Genomic DNA, 22,433 nt, shown 5'->3' with positions numbered 1-22,433 from the left:
TGGATGTAGAAATATCTGCTAGTGACATGTTACGAATGTTTACCCGCTCTTCAAAGTAGCTTTGGCAAACAGACTTTGTCCCCATTTTACCTTCAAACACACACTTAAACAAAGTGAGCACAGTAGTATTGTTACTTTTATGAATATTTCTACATAAAACATACTTATGTTTAAAAGGAATCCATTTGTTTTGTAGGTTGAAAACCTGACATTAAAAATAGAACAAGAAACACAAAAGCGTTCTCTGACACAAAATGACTTGAAGATGCAAACACAGAATGTCAATGCACTGAAAATGTCGGAAAAACAACTAAAGCAGGAAAACAATCATCTTTTGGAAATCAAACTCAATTTAGAAAAGCAGAATAATGAACTTCGCAAGTAAGCAGATTCTGCAATTGGAATATTTATTCTTACCACTTTACATAGATAGATAGATTACTTACTTTAATGTTATTTATAAAAGTATTTCTGTACTACTATACGAAATATCAGGGTGGTTTAAATGCCATTTTTTAATAAAAGAATTAAGCTGGTTCATAGGCCTGTTGGCTTAAAAATGCATTCAAGAGATGCCTGAATGGCAGAAGCAACAATGGCTGCCAACTTCTAGTTGAGACCAGTCAGACCTCTGTAGCACAGGAGGCAACTGACAGTTGTCCTCTTGATGATCTTAGTGATCTGTTCCATTGTAGTTGCTGAGGATTCACAACTTTCATGAGCAAGGCTAAACTGGAGAGTTTGGGGCCACATATAACATTATCAAATGTGTAACAAAGACTTGATTCTAAACTGACAAAGGGGTGGTAAAGAATTGAGGATACAATGAGGCAGGTAATCTTGTTGTTCAGGTCACCCTGAAAGATTAAGAAGTACCAGAACATGCATTAGTATTCAGATTTTTCCCATTTCATTTATTCTCCAGTTTGAATGTACATGCAGCAGCTTAGTTGCTGCAGAAACCACTTCAGTATGGAGATCTTACCTTGTCAAAGCAGTTGTCAGCAGTGGCCACACTGCTGTGGGTGTATATGAATGGGGCATAATCTCCCTGATAAATTGTTTATGAAATAGAGCAAGGTCCTTGCAGGAGAGTATTTATAATAATAAAAGCCAACTCCCACTCCAGTGGTACTTCTAAACCTGCTGCACCATTCAGTCTCTCGTATCTCTCCCCTTTAATTTAATCACCTGGTTACTGTGGGGTAAAGGTGTAGTACAAAGCCAGTCCAGATACAGATTTTTAATAAAGGTATTTAAGTTTATTACAGGTAGGTAGCCGTGTTGGTCTGAGTCGAAGCAAAATAAAAAAATTCCTTCAGTAGCACCTTAAAGACCAACTAAGTTTATATTTTGGTATGAGCTTTCATGTGCATGCACACTTCTTCAGATTCTGAAGAAGTGTGCATGCACACGAAAGCTCATACCAAAATATAAACTTAGTTGGTCTTTAAGGTGCTACTGAAGGAATTTTTTAAAGTTTATTACAATATCATTAAAGGCACAGGATTATCTGATTACTTTAAAATAGTACTGTATCTTTAAATGAGTACATGTTCTATTAACTTATTGTTACTTTAAATACTAACAGCTTATATTCTGCTGATCTGCCAACAAGAGGAAGGCCACAAGCAAATAAGGCACTGAATCCTTCCTTCTCTTGTGACAATGGCAGGGCCTTCCAAGAGGCAGAAATGCATCTCACTTGTGTTTGAGAGTTGTATTCCCAATGTACAGCTTGGAACTTGCTTGCCTTCAGTGTACAAGAATTCAGATAAGCTAATTCTGTACATAGTCTTCCATTAAAATCTTCTTGTTAACAGTTTTAGGAAATTATGTTGGGGGAGTAAATATATGGACACCTTGCCTTAAACATTTTGTCTATTCCAAAGGGAAATTTATTTATTTTTAATTATAAATTTTCTAATGTTCTGGAAAAGATGAAAGGCTTCAGAAAGAAATGAAGGTAGGCCTGATTACCATAGTGACAGGTGAGCTTCTGTGAACTCCTCACCTTTTCATAGTGAGCTCATTCTTAAGAGAAGGATATTTGCTACAGAGTTTGTGCTCTAGTCCCTCCTGCTTCTCCTTGCCACCTTCTCCCTGTTTCTAGCCATTTTTATTAGCTAGTGAGATAATGGTAGAAAAGCACTGCTAGGCAGATTTAGGATGGCCTCCATCCTGAGCTGGAGTGTGCACTAGTGCCAGGGAATTTTGATGCCCTTTGGAGCAATTTTGGATACACTGTGTCCAAGGTACAAACAAGCTTTCTATTGGCTTATATTATATTTATTATATATTAACATCTTACATCTAGCATTGTAATCAATACATTCTAACTCACAGTTATCAGTTAAGGCCCATGTGAAAACTAAATTAACTTTCACTAGACAAGACAGAAAGCTTATCACATCAGATATCTTGTAGTGCACATTACACAATGATCATTAAAGCTGAATTCAAATAAACAGGATTTCTTAACAGTCCTCTTCTGCCCTGCTGTCATTATGGACTACAGTGGTACCTCGGTTTATGAACACAATTGGTTCCGGAAGTCTGTTCATAAACTGAAGCGTTCATAAACTGAAGCGAACTTTCCCATTGAAAGTAATGGAAAGTGAATTAATCCGTTCCAGATGGGTCTGTGGCGTTCATAAACCGAAAATTCATAAACCGAGGTGTTCATAAACCGAGGTTCCACTGTATAAGGAAAGGTGAACAATCTGCAGTAGGAAATCCAATTTAATCATGTGGGCAAGCACCGTTAATCAGAAGAACCATATTATTTTAAAAATAAGTACATCTTATTCTAACAGGGAACGTCAAGATGCTGATGCACAGATGAAAGAGCTTCAGGATCAACTTGAAGCAGAACAGTATTTTTCCGTACGTACTACATTGCCATTTTTATTATTCCATTCATTAAGTGTAGCATAGGCATTTTTCTAGCGGTATCCAGGGGTTTGTAGCCATCTCACTGAGGTATAAGTATCACATTTTTCCAATGGAAATTGGTAGGTTTGCAATCATGATGGTAGTTTTCTTATAACTTAACATGGTTTTGCATTTTAAATATGCTTCACAGTAGCATATTAACACTATGCAATTTCTGTGGAATCAAAGTAAATTGCCTTATCTTTGTACCCTGAGTGAACTGCAGAGATAGCACATTGTGAGTTGCTACCTTGGAGTGACAAGACAATTATGTGAGAGATATATGACCTACAATATTCGTTGGTTACATTTAGAGTTCTAGTTGGAGTAGGGTATTTTCATAGCCCCCATTCCCGATAATGCCAGCAACTGAGTAGTGTCTGTTCATTGTGAACACTTGCTCCTGTTCTTACAAGATTCCATATCTTGAATACTGTAGATGTTAAGGCAAAATGAACCTTCTAATGGGACTTCTTCCATTCAGGTGACTGAATCCATCCCACAGTATTTACATCAGTTTCCCTTTTAAAAATTTCAGACACTATATAAAACTCAAGTTCGAGAACTAAAAGAAGAGTGTGAAGAAAAGGCAAAACTTGGTAAAGAAATGCAACAAAAAATGCAAGAGTTGCAGGATGAGAGGTGAGAATTTGGCTGTTTGATTCTTGGCCATGCGTGATAGAATACCACTACAGTAGTACCTCGGTTTAAGTACACAATTGGTTCCGGAAGTCTGTACTTAACCTGGAAGCGTACTTAACCTGAAGTGAACTTTCCCATTGAAAGTAATGGAAAGTGGATTAATCCGTTCAGATGGGTCCGCGGAGTACTCAACCTGAAGCGTACTTAACCTGAAGCAAACTTTCCCATTAAAATAGTGGAAAGTGGATTAATCTGTTCCAGACGAGTCCACGACGTACTTAAACTGAAAGTACTCAAACCGAAGCATACTTAAACCGAGGTATGACTATATTTGAAATTCAGAAATGATAGGAATAATTTCTTCAACCACAATAATAATTTATCATTTCTTTGTAGGGATTCTTTGGCAGCACAACTTGAGATCACTTTAACTAAAGCCGATTCAGAACAGTTGGCTCGCTCCATTGCTGAAGAACAGTACTCTGATTTGGAAAAGGAAAAGATAATGAAGGAATTAGAAATAAAAGAAATGATGGCAAGGCATAAGCAGGAACTTGCTGAAAAAGATGCCACAATAGGATCAGTAAGTAGTTTCTATCCATAAGTAGTTTGATGTTTCCGCAAGAGTTCTTGATTTTGGACACAAACTCATTCAGCATGATGATTTAGTCCCTGCAAACCGAAGCCATAGTGGGTTGATGCAGAAAACATCGGTAAGCAACTTTCTTGGGCAATATGTGTTCCACAATGAAGATAACAAATGTTTATTGTTCAGAGAAAATGTTTCTCAGAATATGATTTTCCACCTTGGTGGAAAAGTGCAGTTACCACAATTCATTTCAGCCTCCCGAGAAGTAAATCTATTCAGACAGGTACCCACTAATTACACAGAGTATAATTTTGTCATGTTGCAATCATGGATACTTCAGTACTGAATATTTTGAAGGTGTATAATTTGACTAGCCAGTAGCTGGGATCCTTGATTTCTGTCTCCTAAGGAGTATTCGTTGCTGCTATAAAAGATAGTAAAATGAGCTACAATAAGCAATCCTGAATCTTGTTACATAAGATACAGTTTGCTTGTAAAGCAAAACATGACTTAGCGCAAACGTGCAGCTGATTTGTTCTTCCTCTGGCCCTGTTGCTGTGCTTGGCAATCATCTGAACAGTTGGTGCCTGCAAAACATTTGCTCCCTTTTGGCTGAGCCAGATTTTTACCTGTACCACAATTGAAGCAGCCTTGCAGGCCGTATGGTGAGGTGTAAGGTTCCCCATCCCTGGTTTAGCAGGCCATCCAAAACCAGGCATGTGGTTCTTCCTGCTGTAAGCCCATGGAACAAACATTGATTACAGCTTGTGTGGTTAATCTAGAGTGTGAAAAGGATAAGTTCAGGTTTGGACAAAACACCGATTCCATCTCAGCAGCAAGACGAGAGGGAGAGCAAAGTGGCCACATTTTCCCTTTCAGAAGCCCATCAGAAGAATGTTTTGGCTTACATTACAAAAAAATTGAACCAAACAACTCACATTGGTTTTCAGTTGTTCTGTAGCCCAATACATAATTGTAGCTACATTGTAGAGGATTAAAGATTTAAAGATTCTTCTGGTCTAATACACTTCCTCTTCTGGCTCATGAATGGTGACCAGTACTGTATTCAACTTTTACTGCAAATTGTGTTCATCTGTGAACCCAACCTATTATTTTTCTGTACAGTCAGTCTTGCTTTTGAACCTTGCCTTGATTGTTTTTAACCTTTAGCCTTTTTTCCTATAGTGTAAAGATCCCTTTAATATATTTTTCCACTATTTTGTTCTTAAACCTATTTATCTCTACACAACTTCATGTGGTCTTCTAGTAGCTACAAACTCATAATCCCAGCAGTATCAACTCATACTTGAATAGGTAGCTGGTTTATTTTTCAAGCCAAAGAGTAACAAATTCCTACTTCATTTTAGCTGGAAGAAGCTAATAGGACACTAACCAGTGATGTGGCTAATCTTGCAAATGAGAAAGAAGAATTTAATAACAAGCTCAAAGAAGTCCTAGAACGTGAGTGTTTTTTTTAAAATAAAATAAAAGTACCTTCTTTTATATCAGAGTCTATTATTTTTTCACTTTACAAATACTAGTGAGTCTGTTTTCATTTGCAGGAATGTCTCAAATGAACACAGAGGAAAATGATATAGTGGTGCTTAAAAGTCAATATGAGAAACAGCTAGCTTATGAACGAACAATGAAAACACAGGTAAAGTATGAAAAATGTGGGATTTTCTCCCTTCTCTCATTAGATATGAGAGAAAATAGTACAGGTAATGCAAATAAAATAAGCCCTGTAAATGTTTATAGCACTAGTCTTTAATATAATATCATTTCTCTGATCCCTTCATCGTTTATTTGAATAGTTTATTTGGCTTTGTGGACCAGAACTTAGGACAAGCATTTTTAAAATATTTGAACCTTTTGGTAATGACAGCTGCCAAGCTCAGTGTAGAATGTATTATATTTTGATCAAATAGAAAACTCAAACAAAATGCTGTAATTGTGGAATGCAGAAACATCTGATTCTGTAATCCTAAAGTAACTGTTTATTCTTCTTGTGCATCTCCCTCCACCAGGCTGTAAATAAGTTAGCTGAAGTGATGAACCGTAAGAATCCTATCCAGCGAGGAGCAGACACTGATGTTAGAAGAAAAGAAAAGGAGAACAGGAAACTGCACATGGAGCTGAAGTCTGAACGTGAAAATTTATCCCAGATGATGATCAAATATCAGAAGGAGATCAATGAGATGCAAGCGGTAAGTACCTGTACACAGATGTATCTGGCAACAATAAATTGCTTAATGGATTAATAAATTGCTGAAAGAGAATTTGATCTGAAAGAATGTTTCAAAAGTTGGCAGACCTTGTTGAGTTTGTAAATATTTCCAGTAGTTGAATCTACCTTTGTATTCCTAAAACCTTTGCAGCAGTCCTATTGCCCTTAGTCTCTTATTCCTCTTCTCATTGCATGAGCTTTTGTAGCCCAAATGTGCTATTTCATAAGGTTATGTATTCTCCCCCTGCCATCTTCCAGGGACTTGAATTAAAAGAATGCTCTTCCAATAAGCATGCCAAGAAAATCCTGTAAGCCAGATTTTATAAGGTGGCAAATATTTAATAATAAGATACGGTTTGATTTGTGCTCCTTGAATCTCCTTTTATAGCAAATAGCGGAAGAGAGCCAGATACGAATAGAACTACAGATGGCTCTCGACAGCAAAGACAGTGACATTGAACAGCTTCGCTCACAGCTGCAGACAATACGCATTGACAGTACCAGTATGCCAGGTGGCTCAGGGGAAGCAGATGGTGATGGTAAGATTCAGTCTTCATTAGAACACTTTTCTTTTGTCCCAAAAATCCTGTGTTTAAACTGATTCCTTTCCATAGCTTCCGAAAGTCGCTAGCAATGTAATTTCCTCACCTACCTTCTTGCCACTAACGTTTTGACCTTTTAGCATCTTCTGAAATGTAAAGAATATAGTTATTATTAGCCCCCCTTAAAGCTATTCCATTCCATTATAACTGAAGAAGTAAACATTTTTAAAGCTCTTTTGTCATTAACTTTTTGTGCACTTTATCCCTATCATGCTGGGTTCTCAGTTCGTATTACTCAATCCCATACTATGGAGTCAATGTCTTTTACCTACGAACGCTCTTCTACCTCTGTCAGTATTGCCACTAAGCCTTCCAGTTCTCGTGTGTTTATCAACTCTGATTCTGACTCAGAGGAAGAATCGGCGTCTTCTGTAGAAGTCCCTTCAGAACCTGACAGTCCAGGTGACATTCCTACAAACCATTTAGTGATGGAATGCTGCTGCTGCTCCTCTGAACTTTCATTACTAACATTGCAAGCAGTTGAAATCAAATATAGTTGTGTTGCATGAAGAATGACGTGGCCCTTTTAATTTTAAAGTAGCCCCTGATTGTATTCCTAATTAGGCATATTCTAGAGGCATATGCATGCAGTATGCATCTTTCCCTTTAGCAACAGCCCCTACCACCTTTCTCCAAGTTGCTGGTAAGAAAATTAGGGCTTGCAAACTTAAGTTGATTCATTGACAGGAATTTTTAATTAAAAGTGGAAGTTGAGCGGCATTCTTTTCATTTGTGGATTTTGTTTCTCAAATTGCACTTTTGAAAATTGTGGCTTCTGTTTATCAAATTGCACATATATTCCTCCAGTAAGCTAAAAAGAAAAAGATGGTTACATTGAGAAATTGACTGTTATCAATTATATTTAATTGTTATCTATTAAAAGACAAATGATGAATCAATCCTCAATTAATCACTCTAGTGAAAGTGCGCTGGATTATTTTTTTTAATTTAGGAAGAAAAATGATATGGAAGAACTTAAAAGGGTATGTGCTTCCAGATCATCTACGATGCCAAATCTAGATATCTTAAGTTACACATTCAAAATGGCTCATCAGCCAGTGAAATAACTAGGTGACTTAGGCCCATTTCAGAAATCAGTGCCCCAATCTTTGGCTTGCTGTTGCTCTAAATTCGCTTACTGACTGTGCAGGTATGTGAGCATATATTCACAGTCTCACTGCCAACTCTCTACACAAAATACACTAAGCTGAGTACTTGCTTTGGCACTGCTTCTCTCACCCAATTTAGGTAGCCTGCTTTCTTCTATATGTTAGGCAAGGGCTTCCTAGCTCCCATGTAATGGTACAATAAATCAGAAAGGTAATCAACTAGAGGTGATGGATTCTCTGACATTATGAGATCAAAGTAATAGATACCTTTGGGTAGGTTTCATCCTCTTGTCACAACTGCCTTACACATTGAACATCTGAAAACTCTGATCTGAAACACTAGACATTTAGAGACACGGTTTGCATTTTTTTTGTGTGTGTGTAAAACTTTCTTTAGGCAGACCTCTACGGGAAGAGCAGAACTGAAAATGAGGGGGAATCTTATATATTTTTCAAAGGACTTTCCACCAAAAGTTAAACAAAGCATGTCTCAGTGTAAAGACTACAATACAAAACATAGTTTTTTATCTTTGTTTTCCCTATGCATCAATATACTTCAAACTTTTGTTCTTGCTGGAAGTTTTGCAAACATTCACATTCTGTTTTGTGAAATCTAGTGGGTTGGATACTGACTTGCCCCTCTCATCTCTTCTGCCTAAGCCATGTGATTCAGCTACCCCTCCAAGCCACTCTGCCTCCCTTTCAGGTCATTTCTTCTTCCACAGTCCTCTTCATCTGCTGTCTCCCTAACAAACACATTGCAACATACATTACGATATAAATAAAAGAATGCATTACATAATATTCATTAAAACACAGCCTAAAAGCAACAGAATTTCTTTACACAAGGGAAGCTGTTAAAGGCAGTTCAGAGGGTCCAAATTCTGCACCGAGAGCAGGAACCCTTGAGTGCATTGTACAACTTCTGTGTTAAATACTCTAAAGGTTTAGAAATAGGAGAATTTGCTATGTGTGCTTTGTTAACGTTTTCCAAAAGGAATCAGAATGGATGGCACAGACATTTCCTTAAATAGTAATAAATGCTTTAAATATGTTTCTGCTGTGGAACATAAAACATTTACTAATAGGAATGTGTGGTGACACAATTTTATGACTAGAGCTTTGCTCGTGTTTGCTTCTAAATATCAGCTGTTTTGAAATATGGTTATTTGCTTGTAGATGAACATAGCTTTCAAGAAAACATTTTTCTTAACTTGACATGACTTTAAAAAGTAGCACAATACCTATTCAATATTAATTGTTTCGATGTTTGCTCACTTTAATACTTTTCAGAGTCACGGCTAGAAGGCTGGCTATCATTGCCTGCCCGAAACAATACAAAAAAATATGGATGGATTAAAAAGGTAAGAAATGCATGCAATTCTTGGAGCTATTACTTGGGCGTGGTATGCAGTTATTTTAATGCTCTGTTCAGCGCGTAAAAACGAAGCACTACAGTTTTTGATACACTGCTGCTTTTCTAGAGATTGATTATGAGCCTGGCTGGGATGCAAGAACACTTTCTTTTGAGGTTCCTGAAGGCTTTCCCACCAAAAACAGGAAGAGAAAACTGAGGAATCAAACACACTCACAGTGGAAGATGGGTCATTGGCTGCTTATCTTCCCATATCTCCTCCTTAGTGAATAGTTTTCTTTTAAGTGCTAGAAGCAGGAGGAGCAGAGAAAATGGGAATTTGCCAGATCCCAGGTGGAAGACATTCTGAGAGTGGGCTTACACCTCCTACTGGAAGGAATGTGCAGGGTCCCCTCAAGTTGTTAGCATCTTCACCAGGGAGAGGAGTCATCCCTCTTTCAGTCTCCTCTTCTAGCTTGCCTGTCGAGTCTGTGTGTTCCCTCCCCAATATCTCCCCGCCCCCGATCTCTCCCTGCCTTCTCTTGAATTCACAGCGGAGGAGTGGGGGCTTTTTGTTTGGGGGCCTTGGTGACTGCTAGAGCTCCAGGCACATCCTGCAAAGAGCCTTCTAAATGCGATCACCTTTTAATCTTGAGCGCAGCCATTGCTGTGGCTTGTCCAGCTTCCTTTGATGCGGGGGTGGTGGTGCAAGAAGCATCCAGTGGGACCTGCCTGCATTGCTCCCCACCCTTCCTGTTGCTTTGTTGTAGCCCATGTGAGGGCTTGAGCATGCAGTCCCACCTTCATTGGTGTGGGTAGACCCTTCATGCCTCTTCAGGCAGCCTTTGGGCTTCGGTGCACAACCATGGCTACCCCTCTCTTTTTTGTTGTGCCTGTGAGGAGAGGCTGACTTACCACACAATAGTGTCCTGTCCTCTGTCTGTGCCTCCGTGCCATGGTGTTTGCTCTGTGGACATCTGTCTGACTCTAGTTCCTCTAGTTCCATGGCTGACTGGTTCCCTATGGCTCTGGTTGCATCTGCTGAGGTGAGTACCTCTTAATGTAGCCTCCCCCCCCCCCCCCGATTGCTTCCTTTCCCATCTTCAGACATCACCTGTCGCTTTCGGGCGGGGAGAGGGGTAGTTCTGTATTTTCCTCTGTCAGTTTAGTTTTATGTTCTTTTCGTTTCGGTTGCCCATGTTCTTCCTGTGAGTTGAGTGGCCCAATATTTCATTTGGGCTTGAGGAGCTATCCCGCTCCGGGTGTTGCAACAATAAAACTGCAAGCACATTTGCAGAGCTAAGCAGGGTCCGATATGGTTTCAAATTGGAGGGGAACCACGTGGATGACGTTCTGCCCCCCCCCCCAAAAAAGAGGCGAAAGACTTGAGAGGACCCTGCCTGATCCCTCCAGTAGGAGGTGTCACCCCACTGTAGAACGTCTTCCACCTAGATCATCAAACAGAAATTCACAATAAGACAAATTTCTACTGGGGTATGTACTTTATACTAGGCATACACTAGAAGTAGAGGCCACTACAGATTCGGGTGTGGGCTGAGAGAGGAAGGGTTGTATATGCACATTTTGGCTATCCATCAGCATGAAATCCAATTACAGTCTTAAAGCTAATGAAGGACTTGATTCAAAGACTAGACACTTTAGTACATTGGGATTTTGTTTTTGTAACTTAGTTGAGCTTTTATCATGCTTGCTGCATCATATCTTAAAGAGTTATTTTGCTTGTTTAGTTTTGATGATGTTTTGCCCATTGTTTTTGATGTGACTATTGCAACATAAATCGTAACAATGCATTTACTGGGTTAGACGACTTTGTTGGGCAAGTAGCTTTAGTTATCAAACTTTTTAAGTAATTTGTTTTGTGATGTGGTTTAATCCTATGAAAGTATTGTCGTGGAAGAAAAATGGCATGTATATATCAAAGTGAAAATTTGTTGCCCAACCTGTGTGTTTACTTACTTTTTTTTAAATTTAAAAAACAGTATATAATTGTGAGCAGCAAGAAAATATTATTCTATCACAATGAACAAGATAAAGAGCAATCAAATCCTTACATGGTGTTGGACATAGAGTAAGTATTGTTTTGTGACATTATCTTTTTGCTTCTATTTTACAGGATCTTCCTATGGGTTATTGCATAGCTTTTGCTGTGTTTTTAAAATTCTTTTCCCCTCTGATTTTTTGTAATGTTTTATACCCGTGGGCCTAATTTGACCCAGCAAGGGTCCCAGTTTGGCCCATGAGATCATTTCTCCCAAATATTGCCCCTTAAAGTGCCCTCCTAGTTGTTCATTGACAAGGGGGGCTTCCTGTAGCTGCTGGTCAAGTGATTGGCAATAGAGCAAGCCTACAAGGGTCGGCTGGTTTACAGAGGTCCTTGGCTACATGGCAGATTTCCCCATAGGGAAGTCCATGGCACAACTGACTCCTGCCCAAAGCAGGGCTTGGACACTGCCTATCTAGCTGATGGGCGGAAACTTCAAGCCCTGCCTGATTTGCTTTTTGCTTTGTATAGCAACTTGAATAACAACAGAGGAAAAATGGGTCACCTGACATCATTTTACTGTCAGGTGATAGAAAGGTGGGCCAGACCAGACTTTTTAATAATTATAATGAAGAAATAATAAAATTCTGTCCTCGTGCCATCTAATCACAGAGGTTTATTATGTAAATTTGTAATGGTCAAGACTTAACTGATCCTTTGTTCTAATTAAAGAGGGCATATATATGACATCCATTTCTTCTTATTTTGACTCGATTGCTGTTTGTTTAAAGATTACATAGGAAAAGAGTTCAAATAATACTTGGAGTAATATTTGTTTGGCAGTTTAAAAAATGTACTGATTGTAGAATTTGCACTACTAAGTCTTTAAAATACTGTACTATTAACACAGGTGCATCTTACTTTTAAATTATTATTTCATGTCCAAACTGAACTCTACTGAAGAGAGAGCTTCCATAGACTTTCATAGATTAGTATTCCTTACGTTACTGTTTCCTATCTCACTTACATTTCCGTTGACTTTCTGCATGTGTGCTGCTACAGCAAATTGTTCCATGTTCGGCCTGTCACACAAACAGATGTATACAGAGCAGATTCCAAAGATATTCCTAGGATATTCCAGGTATGCCTTTAAAAAATTATGAACAACAAAGGGGGGAGAGGGTAGAAGAAGGAGTCATGCATTCCTTAAATAGTCAGAATACACTTGACATGGTATAGTTTCACTTGAAATATATTCTGAACCAAATTGTAACCAAATAAAGGGATTGGGAGTTGCTATTTTTCTTCAACTGTGGAGTTGGATGGCAGAAAAGATAAGTCTTGTATTACTAAATGAGCCCTACAAGAGGCTCCTTTCTGTATTAATGTCATTCCCGTTTATGTATCTCTGGGCTGGTTCAGGTGAGCTCCCAAGTTGGAAAGGGGAGCATGTCTACCTCAACAGGATGCTTTCATGGAAGAGAGGATCAGGGAGGTGATTTTCGCCCAGTCCTCCTCGTTCCCTGCCCCCGTTGAAATGCTGCTCTGGAGGGTTTGGGACCTTCCAGAACACAGCATGCTTCCCTCCAGTGAAAGCTTCTGTTGGATCTCAGTCTCTTCTTCTTGTAGAGGCAGCCCTCCTGTTCGCAGAAGGAACACTGCATTCAGCCCATCACATCCACCATGTGGATAATAGGTGGAATGCGTCAAACTGTGTTGGCCATCTGAAAGCATTTCACATTCTTTTTCATTGTTTCTTGCTGTCTTTGTTTGATATTTATGTTCGTGCTGCGGGGCAACCAATTTTTTCTCCTTTGTAAAACATGGCTTGTGTGTACCAAGTATTACTGGTACAGTGCTTTCTGTTTTTGATTCCAGATCCTGTATGATAATGAAGGAGAAAGCAAAAAGGAGCAAGAATTTCCTGTGGATTCTGCAGGGGAGAAGTCAAACTATATTTGCCACAAAGGCCATGAGTTTATACCTACTCTGTATCACTTTCCAACCAACTGTGAGGCTTGTATGAAGCCATTATGGCACATGTTCAAACCTCCTCCTGCTTTGGAATGCCGCCGCTGCCACATTAAATGTCATAAGGATCACATGGATAAAAAGGAAGAGATTATTGCACCTTGCAAAGGTACCTAGCAAGTAACTATAGTATAAAATGGATTGGTCTATTAGAAGAGTCAGATGCAACTCTTCAGTCTTGTGAAATGCTAACAGGGTTGCTTATATAAGTGAGTTTAGTCAGCTTTATGCATTTGGGATGTGTGGATGGTTTGTGAGCTGGTTCACATACAGCACTAAGCTATGGTCTGTTTAACAAGTCACAGATGAGCATACAAACCATGGCTTGTTTCTTCAAAGTTCAGTTTGTTTTCTAGTTGTTATTGTCTTATGTCTTTTGTAGCTTAGTGAGCAACCAGGGTGGGAAGACAAAAAAAACCATGGTTTAAAGAAGAGTGCTGGGTTTTCACCTAACACTGAAACCATAGTTAAAACAAATCAAGGTTTGTAAATGAACAACAAACCATGAGCTCAGGTTATGATTTGTTGATACTAAACAAATCATAGTATGTTGCTAGGGAGGGTTCAGAAGATCAAATGAATAATGGTTATTCTTATTAAATTATCTTACTAAACTGGCTTAGCATTGTGTATAAACCAAGTTTCTCTGTAATTTTGAACTGTTTGTTTCTTTCACAACTCAAAGCCTTTTGCTTCTGAAATATAATTGAGAGAAAAGGATGTGTTGTGATGTTCTGAATACTGTTCATGGATAAATCCTAACATGACTTCTGTGCCCCATGGCTTTAAAACTTTCTGTCTTCAAAGAATCAAACAAGGTGCCCTATGTGTTTGGACTTTAGCTTTATATAGTCTGTCCGCTCATTTGACCACTGCTCAACAAGGCTTTTCATCTTGTTAGAGTTAAGCCAAAGTTGAGTCTCCTGGTTCCAGCAGGGGAGTTGAGGCTTTTAAGTACATATGTATGTATTCTGATTTTTCTGATTTTAATATGTTTCAGTAAATTATGATATTTCAACTGCAAAGAATCTACTACTGTTAGCCAGTTCCACAGTGGAACAGAAGAAATGGGTGAGCCGCCTAGGGAAAAAGATTCCCAAAAAGGCTCCAGCACCAGATCCGTTTGCACGATCATCACCAAGAACTTCCATGAAAATACAGCCAAACCAATCATTAAGACGGCCAATTAAACCAATCCAACTCTCCCCCCCGACTGAAAAGAAAGACTTTCCTACCAGGTAAAAAGTGGCATGTGGGAAATTGTTAATATCCTTGGTTTTCCCTTCTTGGTTTTTAGATTACTACACTGGATCGTTCACATAAGACAATTTTAGTTTTTTCTTTGACGGTCTCTAAAGCACGGCATCCTGGCAGCATTTTATTACTTCGCCCACAATTTATTTAGCTTCTTGTGGAGTATGGAAAATAAATTGATGTAAAAAATAACAGGCACTTCCTTAACATTTAAATGATTTTTATTGCTTTACACTGCTATTTTATCTTTTATTCCATATTTCATTACAGCAGTGATTTGCAGAAAAATAAGAGAGTCATTTAATGATAAATAAATATTGTTTTGTTAGAATAGCATGAAATGCAGTGTTTGTGCATTTCATGTTCTCCCTTGTTTGTCAGCTGTGCCCTATATAAAATAACATTTCAGTTTTATGGGGAATATTCATGTCAAAAAGGCTATTGAATTGCCAAATATAAAATGTACAAGAGCTGCTGTAGTCCAATCTAGAAAAAGTTAGCTACAATCCGTGCAGCTCGTAAGTCCATTGTGTGTGTTTTAAGTGTGGCTTTCTTGATCAGGGCCCATAATTTTTACTTAAAGCCCAGGTTTTAAGGTGAATATTGTTCACCCAATTGTTACATTGTGTCAGAATACTACTAATCCACTCTTGGGAGGGAAAAGCACCACATGACATACTCCAGGATGTGTGTGCAATCCTTCAGATCAAAGCTATGCTTTGTTGCATATTCTTTACTGATGAGACAGGGCTAAGAAAGCACACAGGAATGGTGTATATGGATTCTAGACTGCAGCCAATATGTCATGTCACCATTAATGCATCAGGAGAAAGTTGCACTGATTGCCATATTAAGAATTGTTTTTAGTGGACTGTGTCTCATAAACTTTAAAACCTCATTTTGCAGATTAATTGATGTGGCATGTAGAGACTGGGATTGGTCATTTGATGATATTGATTTTGATATTGATTTTAATATTGATGATGCTGGGAACGATAACGATCTTGATGATAGCGATGATGATGATAACGATGTGTTTGTTCTGAAGAGGTAAATGGGTAGGAGGAGAATGGATTGACTTTCTTAAAACGAAGCATGCTGTTTGGATTTTCCCCAGCAGTCAAAGTGTGCCAGCTTAAAAGCTCCCAAAAGCAATTTTACAATAAATGCAAAAAACATTTAACCATGCATGCATCTAACTTCTGAAATATTTTGAAAATGTAGTTCTCAAAACCCACATGGCCGCCATCTGTGTTGTAAGATGCTCTTCAACTGTGTATTACTAACTTTCTGCAAAAAATGTTTTGTTTTGCTTTTTTTAAAAAATCTACGTTTCATGTTTTTTATATGTTGCTCCAGGCTCAGATGTGGGCAGCAACATATATATCCGTTTTGAAGTGTTGTGCAGCTTTTTATTTTAGCTGATGACTTGCATACGTATTGCATTCTTTGGTAGTGCCGTGAGAACTTGATATGCTTTTTTTGCATTGGTGTGCCATTTTTATTTTTATAACAGCTCATTCGTGATAGAAGGGACCAAACCTCGATACAAGAAGCTAGCATAGAGCAAGCCCCAGCGTGAGTTAAGGTAGCGTAAAGTGCTGGCCAAGCTGCTCCAAGCCTTGCAGAGGGAAAACAAGCCTTTAAAATACTGTTTGGGTTGCATCACCCTTTTTGCTGGCCAAACTTATGCTGGCTTCTAAGATCATGTGACCAAGCTGAAGAGTTTTATGATCTAGCCAGAGTACCCTCTCTCTGGTCCCGCTGCAATATGATCATGGGGAACCCCCCCCCCCCAATTCCAGGGTTTACACCTGTTTTAAGGTCAACCAGACTTGGCTTAGCTGGCTGGGTCCCAGCTGAGCCAAGAGGAGAGACATACGCTAACTTATTTCTGACCAAGACACATGTGAAGAAGTTAAGCTGGCATACCTTGGCTTCATCCAGAACCTCCTGGATCAGTTGGATACCCACACTCATCCCAGCAGATCTTGCTATAGGATTGCTCTCTAAGTTGCTTTGCATTGGAGCAGCCATGCTGGAAACTATTTCCACTTTTCCCTAGGTAAAAACCTATCCTGTTTAAGAGGAAGGGGCGGGATGTAGAGTTCCAGTCTTTCCCCAGCCCCTACTCCCTTTCCCCACCATACTTCTCTGTCATTGAGGCCATAGACTTGGATGGGGCCAGGCCTCAATCCCCAAATATGGCCAGGCTCCATATTTTCCCAAAGCAAACATGGCCATCCCTGAGGAGGATGTTGGGACACTCTTCCACCCTGGTCAGCCAAGAAATGCTAAGACTTTCAACCCAGAGTTTCTTTTTAGTGAAATACCTGTATTTTTCTTTACTTTAGTAGCTTTTTTAAATATAAAAATAGGAACTGATAAAAGCAAAAGAAGACACACACACCCCCACAACTCAACAGCTGCATTCACACTGGAAGCAAAATGGGGCTCAAAACTAAGGGATACAGACAGGGCCGTCTTAAGCGTATCTGGCGCCGTGGTGCGAAGATCCCTCCGGCGCACCCCCCCCCCGCCCCATTTCCCAGCATGGCTGTCTGGCGGGCGCAGCGCGGCTGCCGTGGGCACAGCAGCGTGGCGCCCCCCTGGCGCCACCCAGCCTTGCCTTAGAGCCGGCCCTGGATACAGAAGTCTCTTCTTGAACACTTTAAGGGGGTAATGGTGGTTAAAATCCCATTAAAACCAGGAAGAGGAGGACTGTGTATGCCTGCTGCCCTTGAGCTGTTTGGAAAACTTATTTTGCCTGGTGCCCGCTGCTGTTTGTTTAAAGGGAAGAAGGAAACAAAGAGACTTCATCCTTCTTTTAAGACAGGATGGGAACAGGAGATCAAAGAGATGTCCTATCAAACAATTCCAAAGCAGGTTGGAAGACACTCTTGACCTGTTAGGCTGTCCCAGGCAGGTGGGAGGTCCAGCAATTTCCCAATGCTGCTTTTGGCTTGGATCTTGTTTGGGAGCCTGCAGGCCATAGAATTAATTTCACTGTTTTTAAATATGTTTTCTAGATTTTACTGACCAGATCTTTTTTAAAATTCTTTTTCAGCTAACTGCCTCCTATGAATACCATCACTATTGGAGTTGATAAGACGGAACCATCATATTCCTGGGGTTACGAATATATATATATAGATGTTTCTGAAAGACAGTTCAAGTATAAATAGATAAGAAGTTTACAGAGGTGTGTGTTTTTTTCTTGCTGCAATACAACGTACTAATAATTCCTGTTGGTTTTTTTAATGTAATCCCTCTGGGTGACTGAGCAAGTTAGGAATGGTTGGTAAATAGTACAAGGATACTCTCAAATTCTGTTCTACAAATTCTCTCTGGGAAAGACTCTCACTACATGTCACAAGAGGAATAAAAGGAGTGGGGGAACGTGATGAATCCAACTCTTGGTCAGTTTTTTTTAGAGAAATGCAACCAGCAATTTTGCCAGAAGAAAGGGCAGTAAGGAGGGTCTGACACACTGATGAAGACTGCATCTTAAAGAAGTGACCATTATACTGTGTGTGTATGTGTTTTGGTGTGTAAATATGTATATTGTACTGTAATGCTGCAAGAGGGTTAAAAAAAACTTTCCACTTTATTTTTTATACATATTATTCATATACCATTACCTGCAGTTGCAACTATGCACGTGTATAAAGCCATACTGTTGAATTTTGCCATTCATTATCTGTATATCAAAGGCTGCATGTCTGTTTTCAGCAGCGACATATAATAATAACTTCCAAGTATATATCCAGTAACTACTTAATGGGCAGTCCTCTTTTACCAGTCTTGAATGCCTTAAATTAATGTCATTTCCTTAAAGTCTGTGCCCATTCTAGATATTTAAGAGAGATAAAGGATCCAGAGGTTTCCCAGCTCTTGGGATGCAATTTTGCTTTGTGGCAGAACAATATAGTGCACTATGTTTACAATATAATAGTTTATATCAATGTCAGTCTATTCTGAATGTATATCTAAATGGGTTGGGGAGGAGAGGGGTCAGCTGAGTACTGATTTCAAAAACAACGAACAGGTAGTATTAGAACTAATATATAGCTTTCATGCTTAGGCATAACTTCCCATCCACCCTTTGTACAAACCTCAGTATTAGTCATTGATTTTATATTACCCTTACTAAGTGCTGCAAAACAGTGTTCTGCCTTTCTTTTTTTGCATACTATCTATTTTTACATTTTCACCACACAATCAATATCTAAGGACTGTCACCAATCCTTAACGATTGAAACATACTGTAGATGTATTTTAAACTTTTTGAATCCTGTTCTCTTAGCACATAGCATTTGGAACAGGAAGATAATTTCAGTTGTGTGTTTTTGAGAACATATGTGAGGAAAGGGCCTTAGAGGCACTTAATCGAATTTTTAAATAAAAAATTTGATTTTGTACAAAATATAATTTATGTGAGATTTTTAATGATGTGTCCATAATTTATCCAGAAAAAATGCATGTTTTATACAACTACAGTATGCTATAATGTTAAAACATGATGGCAGTAAAAAAAAAAGGAAAAGAAAAAAGAACTATTGTAGCCTCCTCCTTGGTCTCTCTCTCTCTTTTTTTCCATATGTTTACATATATATGCATATATATGTTGTGTGCTAGTGCTAATGAAATACAGAATTAACATTTGAATGAAGGAAATGAGACATTTCACTACGTTGTTTTCCTTAGTAGATATTTGAAAGGAGAGAACCAAGATTTATTTAACATCTCAACCAAAAAAATTGGATTTCCACCCAATAGACACCCATAAGGTACAATTCACTAAACACTCCCCTGTGGTTTTTAGTTGCTTCAGGAGGGCTTGTGCAGTAGAATGCAGTGAGTTTGAGCTCACTATAAACTGGTGTCTTCTCTCATTCAAACCCCCTTGAAATGAGTAAGAATTTGTTTCACTGAGTCACGCACAGAAAGAAGATCCAGTTGGTGACTCACCAACCATATATTCAGTTTTACTGTTTATACACACACTAGGTATGAGAAGCTGTGCATCCCATAATTTAAAATATACCTTTATTATTTCAGTTATCTTTGAGCCCCAATGGCACAGCAAGTTTATCATTTTGCTTGCTTGTTTTGAATAGTGAGAGTACAGCATATTTTTAAAAATGCATATTTTGCATACAAAACTTATTTTTAAAACATGTATACAATAAAAATTGTTTCCATTCACTGAAGGCATACATATTTTATATAAAATTGTTATTTGTGGGAAGTTCAGAATTGGAAGAAATATATATATATATTTTTAAATAAACTATTTGAGTAAGACTAAATAATTCCTGATGTTGGTAAGTTGATTTTTATAAATTGAAGTATACAAATGGAACATCTTGCATAGAACTGTTATTTTAGAATTCTGAAGGACAAAATGTTGCTTACATACCGTACATTTATAGGGAAATGCATTTTTAACAATTCTTGGAATCAGCTAACCAATGCTGGACAAAATGTTCCCTGTGTTTAAAAGTAGCTTTGTGTAACACCTTTTGAAAGATCAGATGATGTCCTGTGCCTGATTAAAAGGAGAGTGAAGCATTAATTCACGTCCTTTTCAGAGAATAGCATAAGCGCTCAAGCTTGGCAGAAGAATAGCAGGTCACAGGTACATTCAGGACTTGTGTTTGTATGAGCCAATCTGTCAGAAGATAATGGGACATCCAAAGGTTGAAGGGACAGCTATCAAATTTGACCACTCATGAGCAAGAGTTCAAATCAGTTCCCTAAAACAGCATGGGACAACAATACTGTTGCATATTTTGTTGGAAGTAAATCCCATTGAGCACAATGGAGCTTTGGTCTTAGTAAACATTGGCAGGATTATGTCTCTTGCCTACGTAGACCATCCTTTGCCACCATCATGTTTTGGATCTGACTAATTCACAGAGACTCACTCTTAGGTAAGGAAAATGGGTGGGCCCAGGACCAGCTCCCTCTTGGTAGAAGATGGTAGTTGGAAATCAGTCTCAGACTCTAGCAGTGGGATCTTATTCTTAAATCCAACTTCCCAATGCTGCCTATGGTACCGGAGTCCCCTGAATGGATGCATTTTTTGAAAGAAAGACTATTGGATTTTCCAAATTTTTAAAGACTTCATTGGTTAAGGTGAAGTCAGGCCAGGCCAGAGATTTTCCATTCCTGGTTTAGTGATGCGGTCTCTGTCCTATAGTTATGGAGAAAAAGCCACAAATTTAACAAGTCGTTGGGAATTGCCTCACAAGTTTGGCAGAAATAGATTGATGTTCAGATAGGAAGGTACCTGGCAATACCTTCCCTAAGAGACCCTGCTACCCAAGGCCCATCATCCAGTAGCCACAGGAAGTCTGCCAACTCACCTGTCTACCTTCTTCACACAATGCATAATTTCATATGCCTCACTTGGGTCTCCCTCTGCTTGCTTTTCTCCAAACTAAAAGGTAGTTTGTCATGCAGTTGAGAACACTGCTATATGTGCTCCTAGCTTTTAGTTTCCTGTATCCCACTGTTCTGAGAACAGGCTGCTGCTTAAGACACAACTTCCATATTGTACCTGGTTCAAGGGAGTAAACATTGGCACTGCTAGGTTTTGCACTTGAACTAGCTGGAAATGTGGCATGAGGTACACCAATCCAGGAGGATTCCCTGCCTGTATACAGTAATTGGGGAAACCCTTTGAGGCAAATTGACAAGTCCTTGATAATGTATGCCAGGGGTCCCCAAACTAAGGCCCGGGGGCCGAATGCAGCCCAATCGCCTTCTAAATCCGGCCTGTGGACGGTCCAGGAATCGGCATGTTTTTACATGAGTAGAATGTGTCCTTTTATTTAAAATGCATCTCTGGGTTATTTGTGGGGCATAGGAATTCGTTCATAGATTTTTTCAAAATATAGTCTTGTCCCTCACAAGGTCTGAGGGACAGTGGACCGGCCCCCTGCTGAAAAAGTTTGCTGACCCCTGATGTATGCATTTTGGACTGGATCTTGCAAGCATGCATTGGTTTTATGATTGCTTCCTTCAGTTCTTCAATTTGCACTGCTTGACAACAGTCCCCATCCACACACCAGCTTGTAGTAAGTCTCCTCTCTTCACATTAAACACTGTAAAGCTTTCCGCACAATGGGAGTTCCTAGGTAGTATTTACCCCATAATGCAGTGCAGGGCACTTTGCCAAAGAACGACACCTTGAAATACTGTCTTCTACCTTGGTGCTAAGGGACGCGGGTGGCGCTGTGATATAAACCACTGAGCCTAGGGCTTGCAGATGGGAAGGTCAGCAGTTTGAATCTCTGTGACAAGGTGAGCTCCCGTTGTTTGGTCCAGCTCCTGCCAACCTAGCAGTTCGAAAGCACATCAAAGTGCAAGTAGATAAATAGGTACCGCTCACGCAGGAAGGTAAACGGCGTTTCCATGCGCTGCTCTGGTTTGCCAGAAGCGGCTTAGTCATGCTAGCCACATGACCCAGAAGGTGTCTGCGGACAAACGCCGGCTCCCTCGGCCAGTAAAGCGAGATGAGCGCCGCAACCCGAGTCTGCAACTGGACCTAACAGTCAGGTGTACCTTTACAGTACCTTGGTGCTAAGACTAAATTGATGGTACTCATTCCTCGGTAATGTACAACTGCTACAGCAGATAAAGCCATAGGAGGTTTATTTTCCCCAAGCATAGATTTAAACC

The 22,433-nt window shown here is 39.3% G+C and overlaps 1 protein-coding gene across 10 annotated transcripts in view; it reads left to right on the top strand.

Moving 5' to 3' along the window:
• ROCK2 (Rho associated coiled-coil containing protein kinase 2) overlaps positions 1-20,059 on the top strand; it is a 76,091-nt gene extending 56,032 nt beyond the window's left edge. For 4 of the 10 annotated variants that reach the window (XM_035109844.3, XM_035109843.3, XM_088665721.1 and 1 more), the window contains 16 exons: positions 197-381; positions 2,817-2,886; positions 3,473-3,576; positions 3,973-4,159; positions 5,533-5,626; positions 5,728-5,822; positions 6,193-6,372; positions 6,781-6,931; positions 7,220-7,396; positions 9,397-9,467; positions 11,458-11,546; positions 12,522-12,600; positions 13,338-13,599; positions 14,491-14,728; positions 15,651-15,794; positions 17,812-20,059. In XM_035109844.3, coding sequence (XP_034965735.3) covers positions 197-381; positions 2,817-2,886; positions 3,473-3,576; positions 3,973-4,159; positions 5,533-5,626; positions 5,728-5,822; positions 6,193-6,372; positions 6,781-6,931; positions 7,220-7,396; positions 9,397-9,467; positions 11,458-11,546; positions 12,522-12,600; positions 13,338-13,599; positions 14,491-14,728; positions 15,651-15,794; positions 17,812-17,815 — 2,130 coding nt within the window. In that variant the 3' untranslated portion in view covers positions 17,816-20,059. The remainder of the gene's footprint in view (positions 1-196; positions 382-2,816; positions 2,887-3,472; positions 3,577-3,972; positions 4,160-5,532; positions 5,627-5,727; positions 5,823-6,192; positions 6,373-6,780; positions 6,932-7,219; positions 7,397-9,396; positions 9,468-11,457; positions 11,547-12,521; positions 12,601-13,337; positions 13,600-14,490; positions 14,729-15,650; positions 15,795-17,811) is intronic. The other 6 variants (XM_088665725.1, XM_088665724.1, XM_088665723.1 and 3 more) reach the window with 3 other exon arrangements.
• The last annotated feature ends 2,374 nt before the right edge of the window (positions 20,060-22,433 follow it).

The sequence above is a fragment of the Zootoca vivipara genome, chromosome 3 (genome assembly GCF_965207765.1).
Source record: "Zootoca vivipara chromosome 3, rZooViv2.hap1.1, whole genome shotgun sequence".
NCBI classification, from domain to species: Eukaryota; Metazoa; Chordata; class Lepidosauria; order Squamata; family Lacertidae; genus Zootoca; species Zootoca vivipara.
This window is presented reverse-complemented; position numbering and strand designations above follow the sequence as displayed.